Source organism: Durio zibethinus, chromosome 2 (assembly GCF_047325235.1).
Source record: "Durio zibethinus cultivar Kanyao isolate XHJ-2024 chromosome 2, ASM4732523v1, whole genome shotgun sequence".
In the NCBI taxonomy this organism is placed as follows: domain Eukaryota; kingdom Viridiplantae; phylum Streptophyta; class Magnoliopsida; order Malvales; family Malvaceae; genus Durio; species Durio zibethinus.
This window is the reverse complement of record NC_143163.1, coordinates 38,505,559-38,520,248: the sequence shown is the minus strand read 5'-3', so window position 1 is coordinate 38,520,248 and position 14,690 is coordinate 38,505,559. Positions and strand designations below refer to the sequence as shown.

General features: G+C 35.6%; 4 protein-coding genes across 5 annotated transcripts; 1 reads left to right on the top strand and 3 right to left on the bottom strand.

The window, feature by feature from the left end:
• Positions 1–15: 15 nt before the first annotated feature.
• Positions 16–2,691, bottom strand: LOC111318298 (cell division topological specificity factor homolog, chloroplastic). Its single transcript, XM_022921070.2, has 2 exons — positions 2,421–2,691; positions 16–843 (listed from the first exon to the last, which is right to left on the bottom strand). Exons 1-2 carry the CDS (start codon positions 2,508–2,510, stop codon positions 256–258), a joined length of 678 nt encoding a protein of 225 aa, XP_022776805.2. The 5' UTR covers positions 2,511–2,691; the 3' UTR covers positions 16–255.
• Positions 2,692–2,751: 60 nt separating this feature from the next.
• Positions 2,752–7,596, top strand: RRG (sporulation protein (DUF155)). The gene is made up of 7 exons (XM_022921069.2): positions 2,752–3,296; positions 3,494–3,605; positions 4,134–4,293; positions 4,799–4,947; positions 5,125–5,276; positions 6,481–6,595; positions 7,161–7,596. Exons 1-7 carry the CDS (start codon positions 2,974–2,976, stop codon positions 7,299–7,301), a joined length of 1,152 nt encoding a protein of 383 aa, XP_022776804.1. The 5' UTR covers positions 2,752–2,973; the 3' UTR covers positions 7,302–7,596.
• Positions 7,539–9,996, bottom strand: LOC111318299 (DUF538 family protein (Protein of unknown function, DUF538)). The gene is made up of 3 exons (XM_022921071.2): positions 9,757–9,996; positions 8,880–8,934; positions 7,539–8,114 (listed from the first exon to the last, which is right to left on the bottom strand). The coding sequence occupies exons 1-3, from the start codon at positions 9,856–9,858 to the stop codon at positions 7,735–7,737; spliced, it is 537 nt and encodes a 178-aa protein (XP_022776806.1). The 5' UTR covers positions 9,859–9,996; the 3' UTR covers positions 7,539–7,734.
• A 709-nt stretch (positions 9,997–10,705) lies between these two features.
• On the bottom strand, positions 10,706–14,588 carry CM3 (chorismate mutase 3). 2 transcript variants are annotated; one of them, XM_089756100.1, is made up of 7 exons: positions 14,298–14,588; positions 13,493–13,715; positions 13,323–13,409; positions 12,608–12,680; positions 12,253–12,332; positions 11,451–11,543; positions 10,711–11,338 (listed from the first exon to the last, which is right to left on the bottom strand). In XM_089756100.1, the coding sequence occupies exons 1-7, from the start codon at positions 14,471–14,473 to the stop codon at positions 11,096–11,098; spliced, it is 975 nt and encodes a 324-aa protein (XP_089612226.1). In that variant the 5' UTR covers positions 14,474–14,588; the 3' UTR covers positions 10,711–11,095. The 2 variants fall into 2 exon arrangements, with proteins under 2 accessions (XP_022775770.2, XP_089612226.1); XM_022920035.2 differs by lacking the exon at positions 12,608–12,680 and having other exon boundaries at positions 10,706–11,338; positions 12,253–12,396; positions 14,298–14,585.
• Between the last annotated feature and the right edge of the window lie 102 nt (positions 14,589–14,690).

Sequence of the window (14,690 nt, the reverse complement as noted above, 5' to 3'; positions counted from 1 at the left end):
AAAATTTGATCCAAATTTCAATAACATATTTTGAATTAATCTTGAATTTTTCATTATACTAACGCGGCTCAAATCGACTCCACTTGATTACACTTATAGTCCCAAGGAAGCCAATCATCAAATCAAATCACAGATTGAAGCGAGAAAATCACCTCAAGATGAAAATTTCATATTTACAAACAATTGTAAAGTTGCATAGCTAATTAAAGATCCAAATGCAGATACCATACAAATGCAAAAGTTTTCCTTATGTGTTTATTCGTCTGGAACGTAGAAATCGAACCTGACATCAACAGAGCCAGACCGTTCTCCAGTATCTTTGTACTCGATATTTGTTATTGTTCCAGCTTCAACTACATCTTGATATTCTGGCTTCACACGCCGAACAGGCACTGTGACAGAGTAAATAGTCCCCAGATCAGAATCAGTTGAGACACTAAGCTGAACCTCGTCCTTTGACTCTATCTCCACAAAATCTGACAGAGCACGCACAATGTTTTTTACTATCTTCTGTTTTGCCTCATTACTAACAGCGCAACGGTCAGAGAACAGTATCATCTTCAAGCGCTGCTTCGCTATATTTGCATTAGAGCTCCTTCTGGATGCTGGAGATGGGAAAACTATTTTCCAAGCCAAGTTAAGTCGCTCAAAGAAGCTCATGTTTATGGCATTTAAGAGGAAGGTCTCAACCTCTTGGCTGACAGCATTTGGAGATAACTTATAATCTCCCATGATCCCAGCTAATCTTTTAGTTTGACCATGGCTATTTATTGTCATTCCATTGCATTTCGGTGTAATTTTGGGAAAACTTAATCCTCCGTTCATGAAACCCATGAAGTCTACCTAAAATAAAGCATAAAATAAAAATATGACCATGCATTTGCATTTCTTCTAAATTCTCCATGCTAGTGAAATCCTTCTATTTCTAACACACAAAATGGTAAAGTAAAAAAAATGAAGATCAGAGGCCCTACATTGCATCTAACGTATGGTAAAATGAAAAGAATGGAGCATTTGGCACTTCTCTATGGCATTGACAGCTACCAAGTCTGTTTATACACATTTAGTACATCAATTAACTACTAGCAATGGATGATGCTTCGTACAAAACAATGAACTATTTGTCAGACAAATAATAATTTAAGCCAATGCCCAATAGCAACGCAAAAATGTTCCCTTAACAACAAAGGCCAATAAACTACAGCATCACCAGCCAAAAAAAGGCACCGTCATCTAGGCTCAAGGAGATAGAGAACTCCGCTATTTGTTTGAAATGATAACTTCAAACGTAATCAATCAATAAGACAGTTATCACCACTACCACTGCCAGAGAGGTTTTTCCCACAGTGGTACCACAAACTAGTAATTTTACTACATACTTACACACTAATAGAAAGACTATACAGACATCAGCAGCAGCCACCATCACCATACCTATAACCTATAACCTATAACCTACAACCAATGGCAATGCATCTTCTTTTAGTTCCTAATCACCATTGATGATTTTCATTACCTAATGAGCTGATGTAGAAGGTTAAAGTCTTATGATTAATAAGCACAGAATCAACTTACTTGGAACACCAAATTCATCAACCTCGGATCTTCCATTTTCACCATCATAATAGCATGAGTATGACTGAGAACATCTTGTTATAGTAGAAGGGATGAGGGTGTCAAGGTCTTTGATTTCTCTGGGGGTGGGGGGGGGGGGGGGGGAGGAGTAAGATAATGATGATGACAGCCAGTCAATGTTCTTGCTAATTACTGCCAAGTATCAAATTGGGAAAAAGAATCCCAGTCCTTATCAACAAGAAATGGCTTCTAAAATCTACAGGAAATACTCTCAAGATAAGCTATCTGCTATCTTGCAATTGATGCCATATTCATGCTTATTTGACTATACTTGCAATCTAACAAAGATTAATCCATGGTCTTGAGTCTGGACCATTGATTGAAAAAAGACAGACAAGACCACCAACAATATGTATGTATTTGACTATGACGAAGTTCAAATTTTCAATAAAAAGTAGAAACTTGGAAAAGAAAACTGCAGTCAAAGTTGAAGCTTACAAATCCAAGAGGGCATTAGACAAAACCCAGAAAAAAATTTTGCCAGGAATTGAAAACATTGTGCACTGGTAAGGGTTTGCAGAGCTACCATGTTGCTGCGAACTAGGAAAACCCAATTAGCTGATGCTCAGCTAAAAACTTGGAATTCAAACGAATCAGAATATCATCTGCAACTCTAACCTCAAATAGACACAGAATTACCCAACTTAACCAATTTCATTGGGCAACCTAAACACGGAATTGAGATAATATATGATAAATTACACAAAATTTTCAAATTCAACGAAGAGAGAAGTTAACAAAAGAGTCGTCATAGACGTAAGAAGAGAGGGATTGAAGATAAGAACCTTTGCAGAGGCGGTAGAGGTTCGAAGAGGGTGTTGATGATGATAAGAGGCGAGAGTAGCAGCGACCCTGAAATTCGCCGACACCGCCATTTTGGAGTCAGCTCCAATTGCCCTTTCTCTCTCACGGAAAAGTGTAGCTCTTTTGCTCACAGGAGGTTTGGAGTTCAGATTCTCTTGTATTTCGGGCGGCTTGAGGAACGACACCGCACAGAGTGCATCGGCAAATCCCAGGGGGAAATGTTGCCTTAAACGACACCGTTTTATCCTTTCGCTCACAACCCTTGTATTTTTGTATTTTTAAATATTTGTTTTGTCAATTTTATTTTGCTTCACCAAGTGCAAAGTTAATAGTCGTCGGTGTGAAAAGTTCTACAAAATAACCTGCCTATTGGTTTAATTGCCAAAATCTTGGAGAGGAAGAAAAAGGGAGAAATCGTGCAAAAAACCTACGAGAAACCTAAAAAAAGTCCATGAATCGATCATGGAACAAAGATTTTGTGCTTTAATTTGACAAACTAAAAAGAAAAACGCATTCTTTTTTCTTTTCCAGTAAATGGGTAGATGGAGAGCAGCTGCTTCACTTCTCTTCAACCACTTTTTAACCAAAACACCCTTCCCTTCTTATAAATTCCTTCACCATTCGCTTCCTCCCAAAGTACCCAAACGTCTTTTGCTATCCCCTTCTTCAAACCCATCTCTTCGTTTTCTCTTTACAAGACCTTTCTCTGCTCTCCCATCTCAAGTTTCGATTTATACCATCGATTCTGATCATGGCTCTCCTGATTTTTCCCACCAAAATCATGGGTTTATTTCCCAGCGAGAAGAAGAAGAGGAAATCGGCAAAATTCCCATCAAAGCTTATTTCCTTTGCACCAGGTTCGCTCTCTGATGTCCAAACTGTCAAATTTGAAGCTTGGGTGTTTCTGGGTATTGTAGTTTTAGTTTAATGGATATTCAAGATTTTATTTTTTTGTAGTTTGTTTGACTTAATGCCTTCGCTCTTGTTATATTTTGTTATAGTTCTTTTTTGTTGTTGGTGGGTTGGCCTTTTATCGGACTTATGGTTTTGGCAGTATCGATTTGAAGAGTTTGCAAGCTGGGAATTTAAGCAACATTGTACCTCCTTCTTCTCGTTCATCAAATTATATTGCCCTCAGATATTGTGATTTCCCTCCTGATATTGCTGTAAGATATTTAACAAATGAATTTTTTTCCTTCAACTTCACTTAAATATATTCGTATGTAGTTGTATTCATACTGTTTAGGAATTTACTGTTTAAAGGAGATTTTTTTGCTTGGTGTTATTTTCTTGATTATTGAGAAAAAACTTCATTGTTAGACATAATAGCTCCTACCAATAATCAGGATTAAAGCGGACCTATGATATAGAAGTACCTTTCTCATTGGATATGCTTATCAGAGTATTCTTTGCCATGTTGAAATTTAAGTTTGATTATGCTTGTTTTCTTAGCATTCTCAGTTCATTCTTTAGGGCTACCTTTATCATTAGTGTCCAATGCATCTTATCTATCACTAGTATATGAACTGAGTTGCGTATGTGGTGCTGTTTGTTAAGAATGTTATTAGTTGAGTAACATGTTGGGTTGAAGGCTTTTTTTTTTTTTTTTTGTGAGAAATCTGCCAAGTCTGCAAATAGCTTCTGGTATTGTTTGATTGAATAACTTCTTTTCTCCAACACCTCTTTGGCTCTAGGCACTTGGAATGAAAAACAAAGTCTGTGGCTATCGTTACATGGTTGTTTTTCAGTATGGGTCTGCTGTCTTGTTTAACATTGAGGACCATGAAGTTGAGAGCTACCTTGAAATAGTTCGGAGACATGCTTCTGGATTGCTGCCAGAAATGAGGAAAGATGGTAATTCCTTTAATATTTTTTTTCTTTCTTTTTTTTTTGGGGGGGGGGGGGGGGTCGGGAGCAGTGCATTTAGTATCCTATATTATGTCAGTTCTGATATTTTTGTGTGCCTGAAAGTGCCTTTCTCTTATATATATATATATATATATATATATATATATCATTAGCTATGGTGACTCTTGCCATTAAGAGAAGGTTAGTATTATCCAAAGAGAGAGTGGACAGAACTGTCGACCACACATTCATTAATACTTTGGTTCAAACTGCCCAAATGACACTCTAAACTATCTGCTTTAGGTTGTTACTGCTGCATGTTAAATTATATCTTCCAAACAATATGAAGTTTTTGAGTAAAAAGTATGTTTATATAGAAGGGGGTTGTCCTATTTATTCCATTACCGTTTATAATGTTTCTCATAACAATGGATACAGATTTAAATTATCCTGCGGTTTACATGCTCATAACATTCTAGTTTTCTGAAATTTATTTAATTTTTTGGATTAGATTATGCTGTAAAAGAGCAGCCATTGTTGGCTAAGGATATGCAAGGAGGACCAGATTACATTGTTCTTAAAACTCTGGACACTGATAGTGTCCGCATTATTGGAAGTGTTCTTGGTCAAAGCATTGCACTGGATTATTTTGTTTCACAGGTACTTCAGTTAATTTGTGTGAAGCATTTGTAGTGCGAACATTTAGCAATTTACTAGGAAAGGTGTTCATTTAAATTTTGACTACCATGCTGCTCATTCTAAAAGATTCCAGGCTTGAAAGCCTGCAAGGTATTTCCGGTGGGGACTAAGTATGGTCTCTATCTCTCTCTCTCTCAGGTTGATGGTATGGTTGAAGAGTTTGCTGGTATAAATCGTGCAATGGAAAAGACGGGAACTTTCACAATGGATAGGACAAAGCTCATTAAACTTGTTGGAAAAGCTAATTCAAATTTGGCTGATGTAATTCTTAAAGTTGGTCTTTTTGAGAGGTAATGTCTTGGGTACTTGTTTCGCATGATGCTTTAGATTGTGGCAAACATATTTTCCATGTTATAAATTCCAAAAGTGTGGCATTTGCTCTCTGTCTCTCTTTTCTTTGGTATTTTATTTTGTGCTTTTGATGAATCGTTGCTCTCTGTATTTGCTTGGCTGTCATTTAAAGGTTGATGTGAGAAATATTGGTACTAGGTTGATTGTATTATTAGGCGTCTATATTGATGTGACTATTTTCCCCAATTTTCTTCCCTCTCTTTCCCCTTTCTTTCTGTCCCCCTGTGGGAAAGGTGGTGGGGAGCACAGAGGAAATGTTGAGGGTGGTTATCCTTGACATATTCAACTGTATGAAGCATCTCGAATCTTGATTAAATCTGCTTATTTGTAAAAAGATTGCTTAGCAAACCTTTATTGCGTGACTTCAACAAGGTGTCTGTTATCTCTGTCTCTTCAATGCATTGACTTTTTATTGTTTTGGACTAATGTTGTTTATTATCTTTTTGAGTTCTCTCTATACTATTTCTTTTTTTTTAATAGACTCTCATTACCATTTCTACATCTGAATATTGGTGGATGTACATGCGTAATGTGTGATTGCAAGATTCTTTGCTTGTTAAACTCGCAATAGTATGTATATGGGATCAATTGTCTGGAGTAATTATAAAATGTTTTTGGCTGATGACTACAAAAGCGGTGCTGGTTCAAACAATAAAAGTAGCACTTTGTGCAAATCTGGTACAAAATAAGATCTTCTGTAGGTATGTCTTCTGGAAACTCATTTTGGTGGGCCATATATGAATAAAACCATTTAGTAGTATTGTTTCAAATGGCACCAAATAGGCCTGGAATTTTGGGTTTGCAAGAGCTCCTATTTGACAAAGTATAATTAAAAAGCTCAAGGCTTTATTCTGAAGTTACATCTGTGGTTTTGCCCACTTGTATAAGCTTGCCTCATGGCTTAGGTTGGCTCCGCAAGCTTGAAAATGGTTGTCTTTGCCAAATGTCACTTCTTGAATCTAACATCATTCAAAGTTTTCTTGTCTCCAGTAAGTCAAAAATAGAACAGGCAACTTCCATTTCTTGTTAATTTCTAAGTAATGAACGCATTTGATAACTCATCATTAGATGCACGAGTTAGAATTATAAGCAAATGTCTAGCAGCACCTGATATTTGTTAATTTTTTTTATTTCATTATCCAGATCGGAAATTGCTTGGAGAGAAGCAAAATATGCTCAAATATATGAGTACCTTCGGGAGGAGTATGAGGTGACACAACGCTTCGGGAATCTGGATTTCAAGCTAAAATTTGTGGAGGTACCCTTGTGCTTCATTTACACTCATAGTAATTTGGTTTTTTTCTAATTTCAAAGCAGTTATTTTCATACTAAAAAATGATGGCATATGGGCATACAAGAGAAAAGGGACATAAACTGGACTGTTACTTCAGGAACAAAATGCATGACTAAGAGGGCAACTGAATTTCTTTAAATTTGAAGTTGGATAAACAGAAATTTATTAGGAGTTTGGGTGTTGAATTATAATTTATTCAACAGGCTGAAAAGCACGAAGGTGCAGCTCCATGTGCACCAATAAATTATCTATACATGAAGCAATCTCTAGTTTCTTCACAGTCAAACTTAATGTTAGAGTTTTATGTCATCTCAAAGCTTTTATTGCGATGGTAATTCCTTGTTTGATTAGAGTTAAACTCCACATACAAATAACCTAGTAATCATGTATTGCTCATTGCCACTTTGATTTAGCATTTATTGCATAACAGTGATGGTCTTGTATGGTAAAATGATTGTGCATTTTCTTCTTTATATGCAACAAGCTTACTTTAGGAGTCTAATTTTAACTTCTATCATGTTCATTGCAGCATAACATTCATTTCCTTCAAGAAGTTATCCAAAATAGACGGTCAGATCTCTTGGAATGGTGTGTCATTTTCTTGTTAACTTTTGAGAACGTAATAGCAATATATGAGATTGTCCGTGAATCAACTGGAGTTTCTCTGTGATTCGGCGAGCTGTTGAGGAGGCTAGGATAGGCAAGTTGGTTCCATAAGCAAACATCATGGGGTTTATAACCAGAAAAGAAAGATCAAGGCAACATGTATTCTTTCGCCAATTTTTGACACATTAATTATTTGTAATAATTTATCTGTCAGCAGGCAGCCAAGATAGTTTCTGGTTTATATTCAGATAGTAACATTTTTTATGCATCAGAAAATCTGAATTTTTTTCTGTCTAAAATGTATCAGAAACTGGAAGCTTATAGCTTTTGAATAAAACCATAGCAGTGTTTACTGGCAATGTGGACATGCTCATGTACTTTGCCTACATGGTGTGATATGAAACTAAAGGATGAATGATTACTGGTGTTTTTAAGCACTTGACTTCAAGCACTGGGGATAGATTAAGGCTGAGTACAAAGTGATGAATATTCTGTATTCAAAATTCTTCAACTCTGACAGCATCCCGGGGTGTTTCATAAGCATCCTTAGGCCTTGACTTCTTAACTCCGGCAGTAAACCACAGCTTGTCGGACTTGTAGCCTTCAACTGCCACACTTGTGACTTTAACCCAAACTAGGACCTTTGTCTTCATCCCCTCGATGCCTGTGAGCTTTCCCCTAAGGAGAATTGCTTTCACACGGGTTGCATACCTTATAACAGAGGAATCCTTGAAGCTGACCTCACATGGAGACGACAAGTAAACGATTAGCTTGGCCTTTGTTTCATCAAATTCATAACAGACAACATTCTGAGGAAAGAGGCCTGGTGGTAAATTGTACTCTCGGAGGAGATCGGGCAAGTTTTTCAATGGCTTTCCTATAGGAGGAACATAAACGTTTAGGTAAGAACTTATACAATCAAACACTCGATTCTTCTGAAAAAAATAAATTTGCCAAGGATCAGTAAAAGAATCATTTGATGAAGAAATCCATGAGAAGTTACTTCATTGCATTGTCATTGTATTCAAGAAAGCATGCACTACCAAGTCATGCATAACATTATTCTCAAAAGAAAGATTCGATCAACAACACACCGTGGAAAGAAATACCAAACAAAGAATTACTTTTAATTTGGAAAAACAAGAAGTTGAGGCATGTCAAAGGAGGATTTTAACCACAGATTGAGCATCACATGAATGAAGATACATTCCTACATTCAAACGGCGTGTTCAATTATGATGCAACTATTTGACAGTTGACTGTCACACTAGATTTCAAGCTCATATCCCTCGTGCAGAGATTGATGATATTTACCATCATTAACAAGTATCAATGTTCATGCAAGAGGTAGGAAATGAAAATTTTAAGATATAGTAATAGTTGATGGCAAAGCCTGATTCTGGTTCCCTTTTAATAGTTGAATGAGAGAGAAGGGCTTGAGCTTTGGCTCTTTTATGGAGGACGGTAGGCCCACCAATAAGGATGTGCCAAGCATTTCAAGAGTACAAATAAATTAGGCACTGCCACTTTTCCTAAATCCTAGCCGACAAATACATGATGACTTGCAACCCTGTCTATGCTACATCACGGACTCACACTAACTAATACAAGCAAACAGGGGTACGCATATATAGCTCTGTACCTTTCAATTTGTTGAAAATCCATTTTGCCTTCTCTTCAACAGTATTTGAGAAAGTCTGCAGTAAGCAACATTTCACAGAACAGAAAGGTAAAGAAGAATCAACTTTATAGATACATAATGGCATTGGCAAGTATGCTTCAACGTTGATGTTAGTAGTAATCTTCTTTTCTTAACACATGAGGAGGATAAGATAAACTGATCAAAAATGATTTTAAAGAAAGTCCCTTCAAACTCAGAATTGTTCAATTCATTCATCTGATCAACATATGTTGCATAAAAATTTTATAAATCTTCCAAAATCAAATCAGCAATGCCTTTTCCCAACTATGGACTCATAAGATACACTAATTTTAACATCAGAAGCTCTTCTGGTACTTGATGTTAAACAACATTCATTAATGAACCCACCCTCATCCTAAAAGTCTGGAGCCAGTTTGAAATGATTCCACATGTAAGAGACAAACTTATAGAAAATTTGATATTAGGGGAATTCCACACCAAGACCAATAGCCCCACGGCCTCAAAACTATAAGAAATTATGCAAAATCAAATCACATACAAGACAAAATGCAATCCCTATCATCTTAAATGAACTCCAACACAAAGTTTAACACAAAAAATTGCCAACCTGACTATAACAATGATCAAACATTTAGGTCTCTAGCTTCACATTGTCGTCCCAGCAATCCATTTTTTCAAATCAGTTTTCAGTTATTTTATAATGCCATCTCTCAAATCACTCCACAGATCTTACATTTCACTGGCAATTCTAAACCACAGACACAAAACTATCAAAAGGTATGATTTTTCAACCCACAATGCACAAATTCATGAACCAAAACACTAACACAAAGACAAAAACAAAAACTTTACTTACAGTGAGGTCTTCAGTAATGTTAGAGAACTCTTCCTTAGCTTTCTTTGAGATCCATAGCCCACCAACTTTCAAGCTCCCAACTTTTGTTAATGCTTTCTCCATTTCCTCCCTTCTCTCTTCTCTCTCACTATAGATTAAAGCTTTCCCTCTCTTTTGTTGAGTGAGTTAAAGAGTTAGGAAAAAAAAGCCAAAGAACATATCCCAAAAGCTGTACAGTGAAGAAGAAAGTAAAAAAGCGGCTGTCCTGGGAGTTAAGATTCTCGAGAATTTAACATTTGTGAAGGGTGTTTCTGTAATTTTAACATGACGGTGAGAGCGCCTCATCTTTTGTCTTTTTTCCAGATTTTCTGCTATTTGCACCAATCCAAATTTTAAATTTTTCCTTTTTTTATCCATAAATTTTTTTAAAAAAAATTATTTAGTTATAATATATAAAATTTTTTATTAACAAAAGCGGATTATTTATTTATTTTGTTTCAAAATTATTATTTTAAATATTTTTTGTTATAAAAATTAATAAAGTTTATTTACTATGTAAATAAAAATTCTTACTTCATTCAAAGATTTCCATTAAATATAATTATTTGATAAATAAAAAATAAAGTTTACATTGAATTCTAATTGCTTTATGTCTGAATTCTAATTTTACATTTGTCCATTATATTTTAAAATTAACATTTTAAATATTTTTATTATAAATATTAATAAAATATATTTATCTTATAAATAAAAATTTTAATTTCATTCAGTGACTTTCATTAAATGAATTTATTTGACGAATTTGAGGCTGCACTGTCAAGAAAAGGAACAAAGATGATAAGGTAATTGATAGAAGATTGATAAAAGTCTTCTAATTTTAATGTTTTTATGTGCAAAATGCTAAATAATTATGCTCTAATATTATAATATGATGATGATATGATGAAAAGATGATAGCAATCTCACATGGTGGGATCAAGTTTCGTTCATTTTCCAGCTCAAAAGTTGACAATGACATCCATTATTTTGGAAGAAACTTTTCATACTGTAAATCTAAATAAAAATGAGAATCTACAAAAGGAGAAGCTGCCCTTGCTAAACTGAATGTGGATCCAAACTGCAAGCTTGAAGCTTGCTTTGATGCTTGAGATTCCCAAGGGAGGGAAGAGTTCTCGGATTTGAACCCTTTTCCTTCTCGATGAAGAAGATTACTACCGGCCATTTCCAGAAAGCTATGCTATAAATTAGAAAAGTGAAACTCTTTAATTAACCTGATAAAAGATAAAAGTTCATGAACGCTGTGGTTTCTCCTTCCTTGGTCTGTGGAGAGGGAAGCTAAAAGTAAATGGTGATCTTCACTTCAGTCCAACCTTCTCAACAAGTATTCAACCTGAACTTCCTTTGTTAAAGGCATGATCCAATCCCCATAGAGATTGGCGACTAAACTTGGCTTGATTTTGTATACAGGATCTGGATCTGCTGTAACATTAGTCTGGTCAATGTTTAGCTCTTGACCATATGTTTTCGCTTTCATTTCCACTCTCTTTTTCACTGCTGTTTCCACTGTTTCATATGTCAGGAGCTCCATCAATCGAGACCTATCCTGTTAGATGCACATTCCGAAGGCACGAGGAAAGGAAGGAAATTTGTTAATTGCAAATATAAGTAGCCCAAACAAAAAGGATGAAATGGGAGAAATGTGAAACAAAGTTTACTTTTGCTCTTATGGCATCCTCATAAGCTGCAGGGGATTCTCGAAATTTTGCCTCTGCTACAAATTTACCATAGTGAATTCTTTTTGAAAGTGCCTGTGAAACAAGTTAAAAAGTCAAAAAATAACCAAGGTTTTCAAGAAGGAACCCTTCATGTAGAAAATGATGTCGACAAGCAAGGGATGGCAGCAGAGCAGTCAGGGCCACAGGGGCAGCCATGCAGTTTAGACTGCCTGGTCCAAACTTTTTTTTCCTTCCAAAGACAAAATTCGTTTAACACAAAAATAAAAAGAGACAGTATTAAACATCTCTTAATAAGCTAACAGAAATGCATTTTATGTAATCATACAAGCATATTTAGATTAGATTTGTATAAAAAGGCCCAGCATCACATTGATATTTTTCCAATTTCTAGCAGAAAATAAGTCATGTAGGGAGACAATTCGTAGATGATTTTTACATGTGGGGATTGACATTCCAATGGAGGGCGATAGATGAAGCAACCATGTAGGCTTATGCAATTGAATAATCAGCGACAGACTACTATGTTTATTTAAGTAACATTGTCACAAAAACTAAGAAATAAAAGACTGGAATTTATAATAGGAACAAAGTGAATAAAGGAGACTTATGATGAAAGCTAAGGGAAATTCTAAATTTTACCACTCTCCCTAAGAGGAAAGACAAAGGAGGTGAAAAAAAATTTTCCCATCTTCTCTACCATCAGAAAGTTGTCTATGATTCTCGATTTAAATTTAGGTAAGAGCTGCAAAGAAATGATGAAAAGACCAGCATAAAGGCATACCTGCAAGCACATTGTATCACAAACAGCAGTAGACCCACAATTACCATCATCTCCAGCTTCCACCAATCTTGGTAGAAGCTCTCCAAAATACATATTCCAAACCTTAATGTTTATGTTAATTGAAGCAGCACAGTGATGTAAAACCTAGTAGCAATCAGAAGAAATGACCAATGGTTAATAGATATGTCCTGTAACACAGCCTTAACAGTAAAAAAGGTATCAAGATTTTTGAGATCCAATGGCAGCTCATTATTTTGAATCAATCGATATTTTTAAAGGTATGTGCTAGTTTTGGTTAAGATAACAGTGTAATTCAGTCTTAGGCAAGAGTTATGGATGGAAATATTGTAATTTCTGATCAAAGTGATAATATCAGTCAAGGATTTAGTGAGGCACAATATGCTGGCATTAGAACATGAAATATTGAACTGAAAAAAAATTACTTCTCTTCTTCAGGTTCAAAACTATGATGCACAGTTAACAGCATATGCTAAGCTGAATTTCCAATAAAATTAGCACGCTTATGGGAAACATGTTTTGAAGATTTTGACGGACATCAAAATGTTTGATGCACGATAGTGTGTCGTGGGTTGTAGTTTACAAAATTATTACACTAACTCTTATGAAACGTTTGCTTCTCAAGAACCAATGTTTGAATTCCAGCACCCCTGTCATGTTAAAAATCAATTATAGCACATTGTAAGTGCAGAGCCCGTTATTTAACCACTTACAAAACTTACTAGGCTCACAAGTGATGAGAGGTACTTGGATAAAATATTAGTTTCAGCCTGAACCTATTGAACTAAGCATTTCGGTCATATGCTTGGCTATCAGGGAATATCAAACTTTGGAATTTATTTATTGTTTTACATATGATGAGCATGCACTCAGCTTACATCCTTACCTCATTTTGAACCAAGTGGAGTTGTCAGCAAGTAGCCAATAAAAAACTAAGATAACATCTTATAAACAAGATTATGAAGCCTGAATATTATAAAGTAGGATCATTGCTGAAGATGAAATCATGAGTCACTTCCAATTATTTATATGTTAACAGCTAAAATTCTGACCTTTGGATATTGCAGAGGTGGAAGCATTGGTTCTGGCAGATATGCTGGGAAGAAGGGGTGCTCATCTGGACTTTTATATCTGCCAACCTATTTGCATAGAAAAATCATAAGAATGTTCCTCACATGATGTAATCTGTTTACCTAACATTTTCTAATAGAAATAACACAACCTGAGCATGGAGCCTTTCAGTTTTCCAGACCATGAACTCAACCAAAGACCCATGAAATCCATCCATGGAGAATGCACCTTCATTATATGTGTCAGGATTGTAACGATACTGAGCTCTCTCTAAAAGGCTAAATATTATGCTATCTTCTTGTCGAATTAAGGAGTGTCTTATACCGTTGAGGGTCAGGCTCTCACTCTCATCCACCCTTTGCTTCTTTGAAAACCTGTATGAAAAGAATGCAAGCAACTGTCAGAAGTAAGTCCATCAAACATAGAATACAAAAAACGAGTGAACAAGCACAAAGCTCCCCCTTGCTTGGCATATGATAATTAGTGAATCGCTTCCTACACAGCCTAGCAATGGAGACCATAGTGTTGCCATAGAAATTTCTCTTTGGAAAGTATAACCAAACACACTAGCCAAAGTCAAATGCATTTTGAAAGGGTTCCAGATTCCAACTGAAACTGCCAAGTTACACCAAATGAGGAGAACAGATATTTATCTACTTGAGTGGATTTTCCTAGTCAAACTTCAAAAACAAAGCTTCAACAGAGAAAGGGCAGTCTGCTTAGTAGGGAGGATATAAAAAGGGGAAAAGATGGAAAAATCTTTTGATCACCATTGCCTTCAATAGAATCAACCCCCAACAACCACATTTTTATTAGCTAGAATTATTCAACAAATTCAATGACAATTGAACGAAACCATAACACATGAAGGGAAAATAATTACTCAATTTTTTAAAAATAAAATTATCATTTCTTAATAGCAATTTTTTAAAAACAAAATTATCATTTCTTAATACCTTATGTTCGACGAAGAAGAGGAAACTCCAAGAGAGCGATACACATTCGCACCAAAACTCGAACCCATAACTTTGAAAGTTGCTTTGGGTGTGAAACAAGATATGGGTATTGAAGATTTTGCAGCATTTTGATTCAGAATGGAAGAAAATGGTTGTTCAAGTAGCTTGATCTCCATTGATGTTTTTTCCAGACAACCCGACAGAGAAAAGATACACACGAAACGAAAACCCTGACAATCTCTTTAACTTCGTTTGTAACGGGAGTTCTCTAGGTCCTGTTTCATGTTCGGGTACGTACCAACAACCTTTTTACATTATTTCAGGTACCCAATTTTTTTGTGTAATTTTACAATAATTACCAAATTTACCACTGAATTCTCTTGATTTAGTATT

What these genes read in the sequence shown, in the direction of transcription:
- LOC111318298 (XM_022921070.2), bottom strand. Translation starts at nt 2,510, where the DNA reads ATGGCGGTGTCGGCGAATTTCAGGGTCGCTGCTACTCTCGCCTCTTAT. An exon ending in CCTCTACCGCCTCTGCAAAG is followed by an intron (nt 844 to 2,420) that starts GTTCTTATCTTC and finishes GCTTTATTTTAG; the next exon opens with GTAGACTTCATGGGTTTCAT.
- RRG (XM_022921069.2), top strand. Translation starts at nt 2,974, where the DNA reads ATGGGTAGATGGAGAGCAGCTGCTTCACTTCTCTTCAACCACTTTTTA. An exon ending in GCCAGAAATGAGGAAAGATG is followed by an intron (nt 4,294 to 4,798) that starts GTAATTCCTTTA and finishes TTTTTGGATTAG; the next exon opens with ATTATGCTGTAAAAGAGCAG. An exon ending in TGGATTATTTTGTTTCACAG is followed by an intron (nt 4,948 to 5,124) that starts GTACTTCAGTTA and finishes TCTCTCTCTCAG; the next exon opens with GTTGATGGTATGGTTGAAGA.
- LOC111318299 (XM_022921071.2), bottom strand. Translation starts at nt 9,858, where the DNA reads ATGGAGAAAGCATTAACAAAAGTTGGGAGCTTGAAAGTTGGTGGGCTA. An exon ending in ACATTACTGAAGACCTCACT is followed by an intron (nt 8,935 to 9,756) that starts GTAAGTAAAGTT and finishes TGCTTACTGCAG; the next exon opens with ACTTTCTCAAATACTGTTGA. An exon ending in GATTTTCAACAAATTGAAAG is followed by an intron (nt 8,115 to 8,879) that starts GTACAGAGCTAT and finishes TTCCTCCTATAG; the next exon opens with GAAAGCCATTGAAAAACTTG.
- CM3 (XM_089756100.1), bottom strand. Translation starts at nt 14,473, where the DNA reads ATGGAGATCAAGCTACTTGAACAACCATTTTCTTCCATTCTGAATCAA. An exon ending in CTGAAAGGCTCCATGCTCAG is followed by an intron (nt 13,410 to 13,492) that starts GTTGTGTTATTT and finishes CTATGCAAATAG; the next exon opens with GTTGGCAGATATAAAAGTCC. An exon ending in GTGATACAATGTGCTTGCAG is followed by an intron (nt 11,544 to 12,252) that starts GTATGCCTTTAT and finishes CTTGTTTCACAG; the next exon opens with GCACTTTCAAAAAGAATTCA.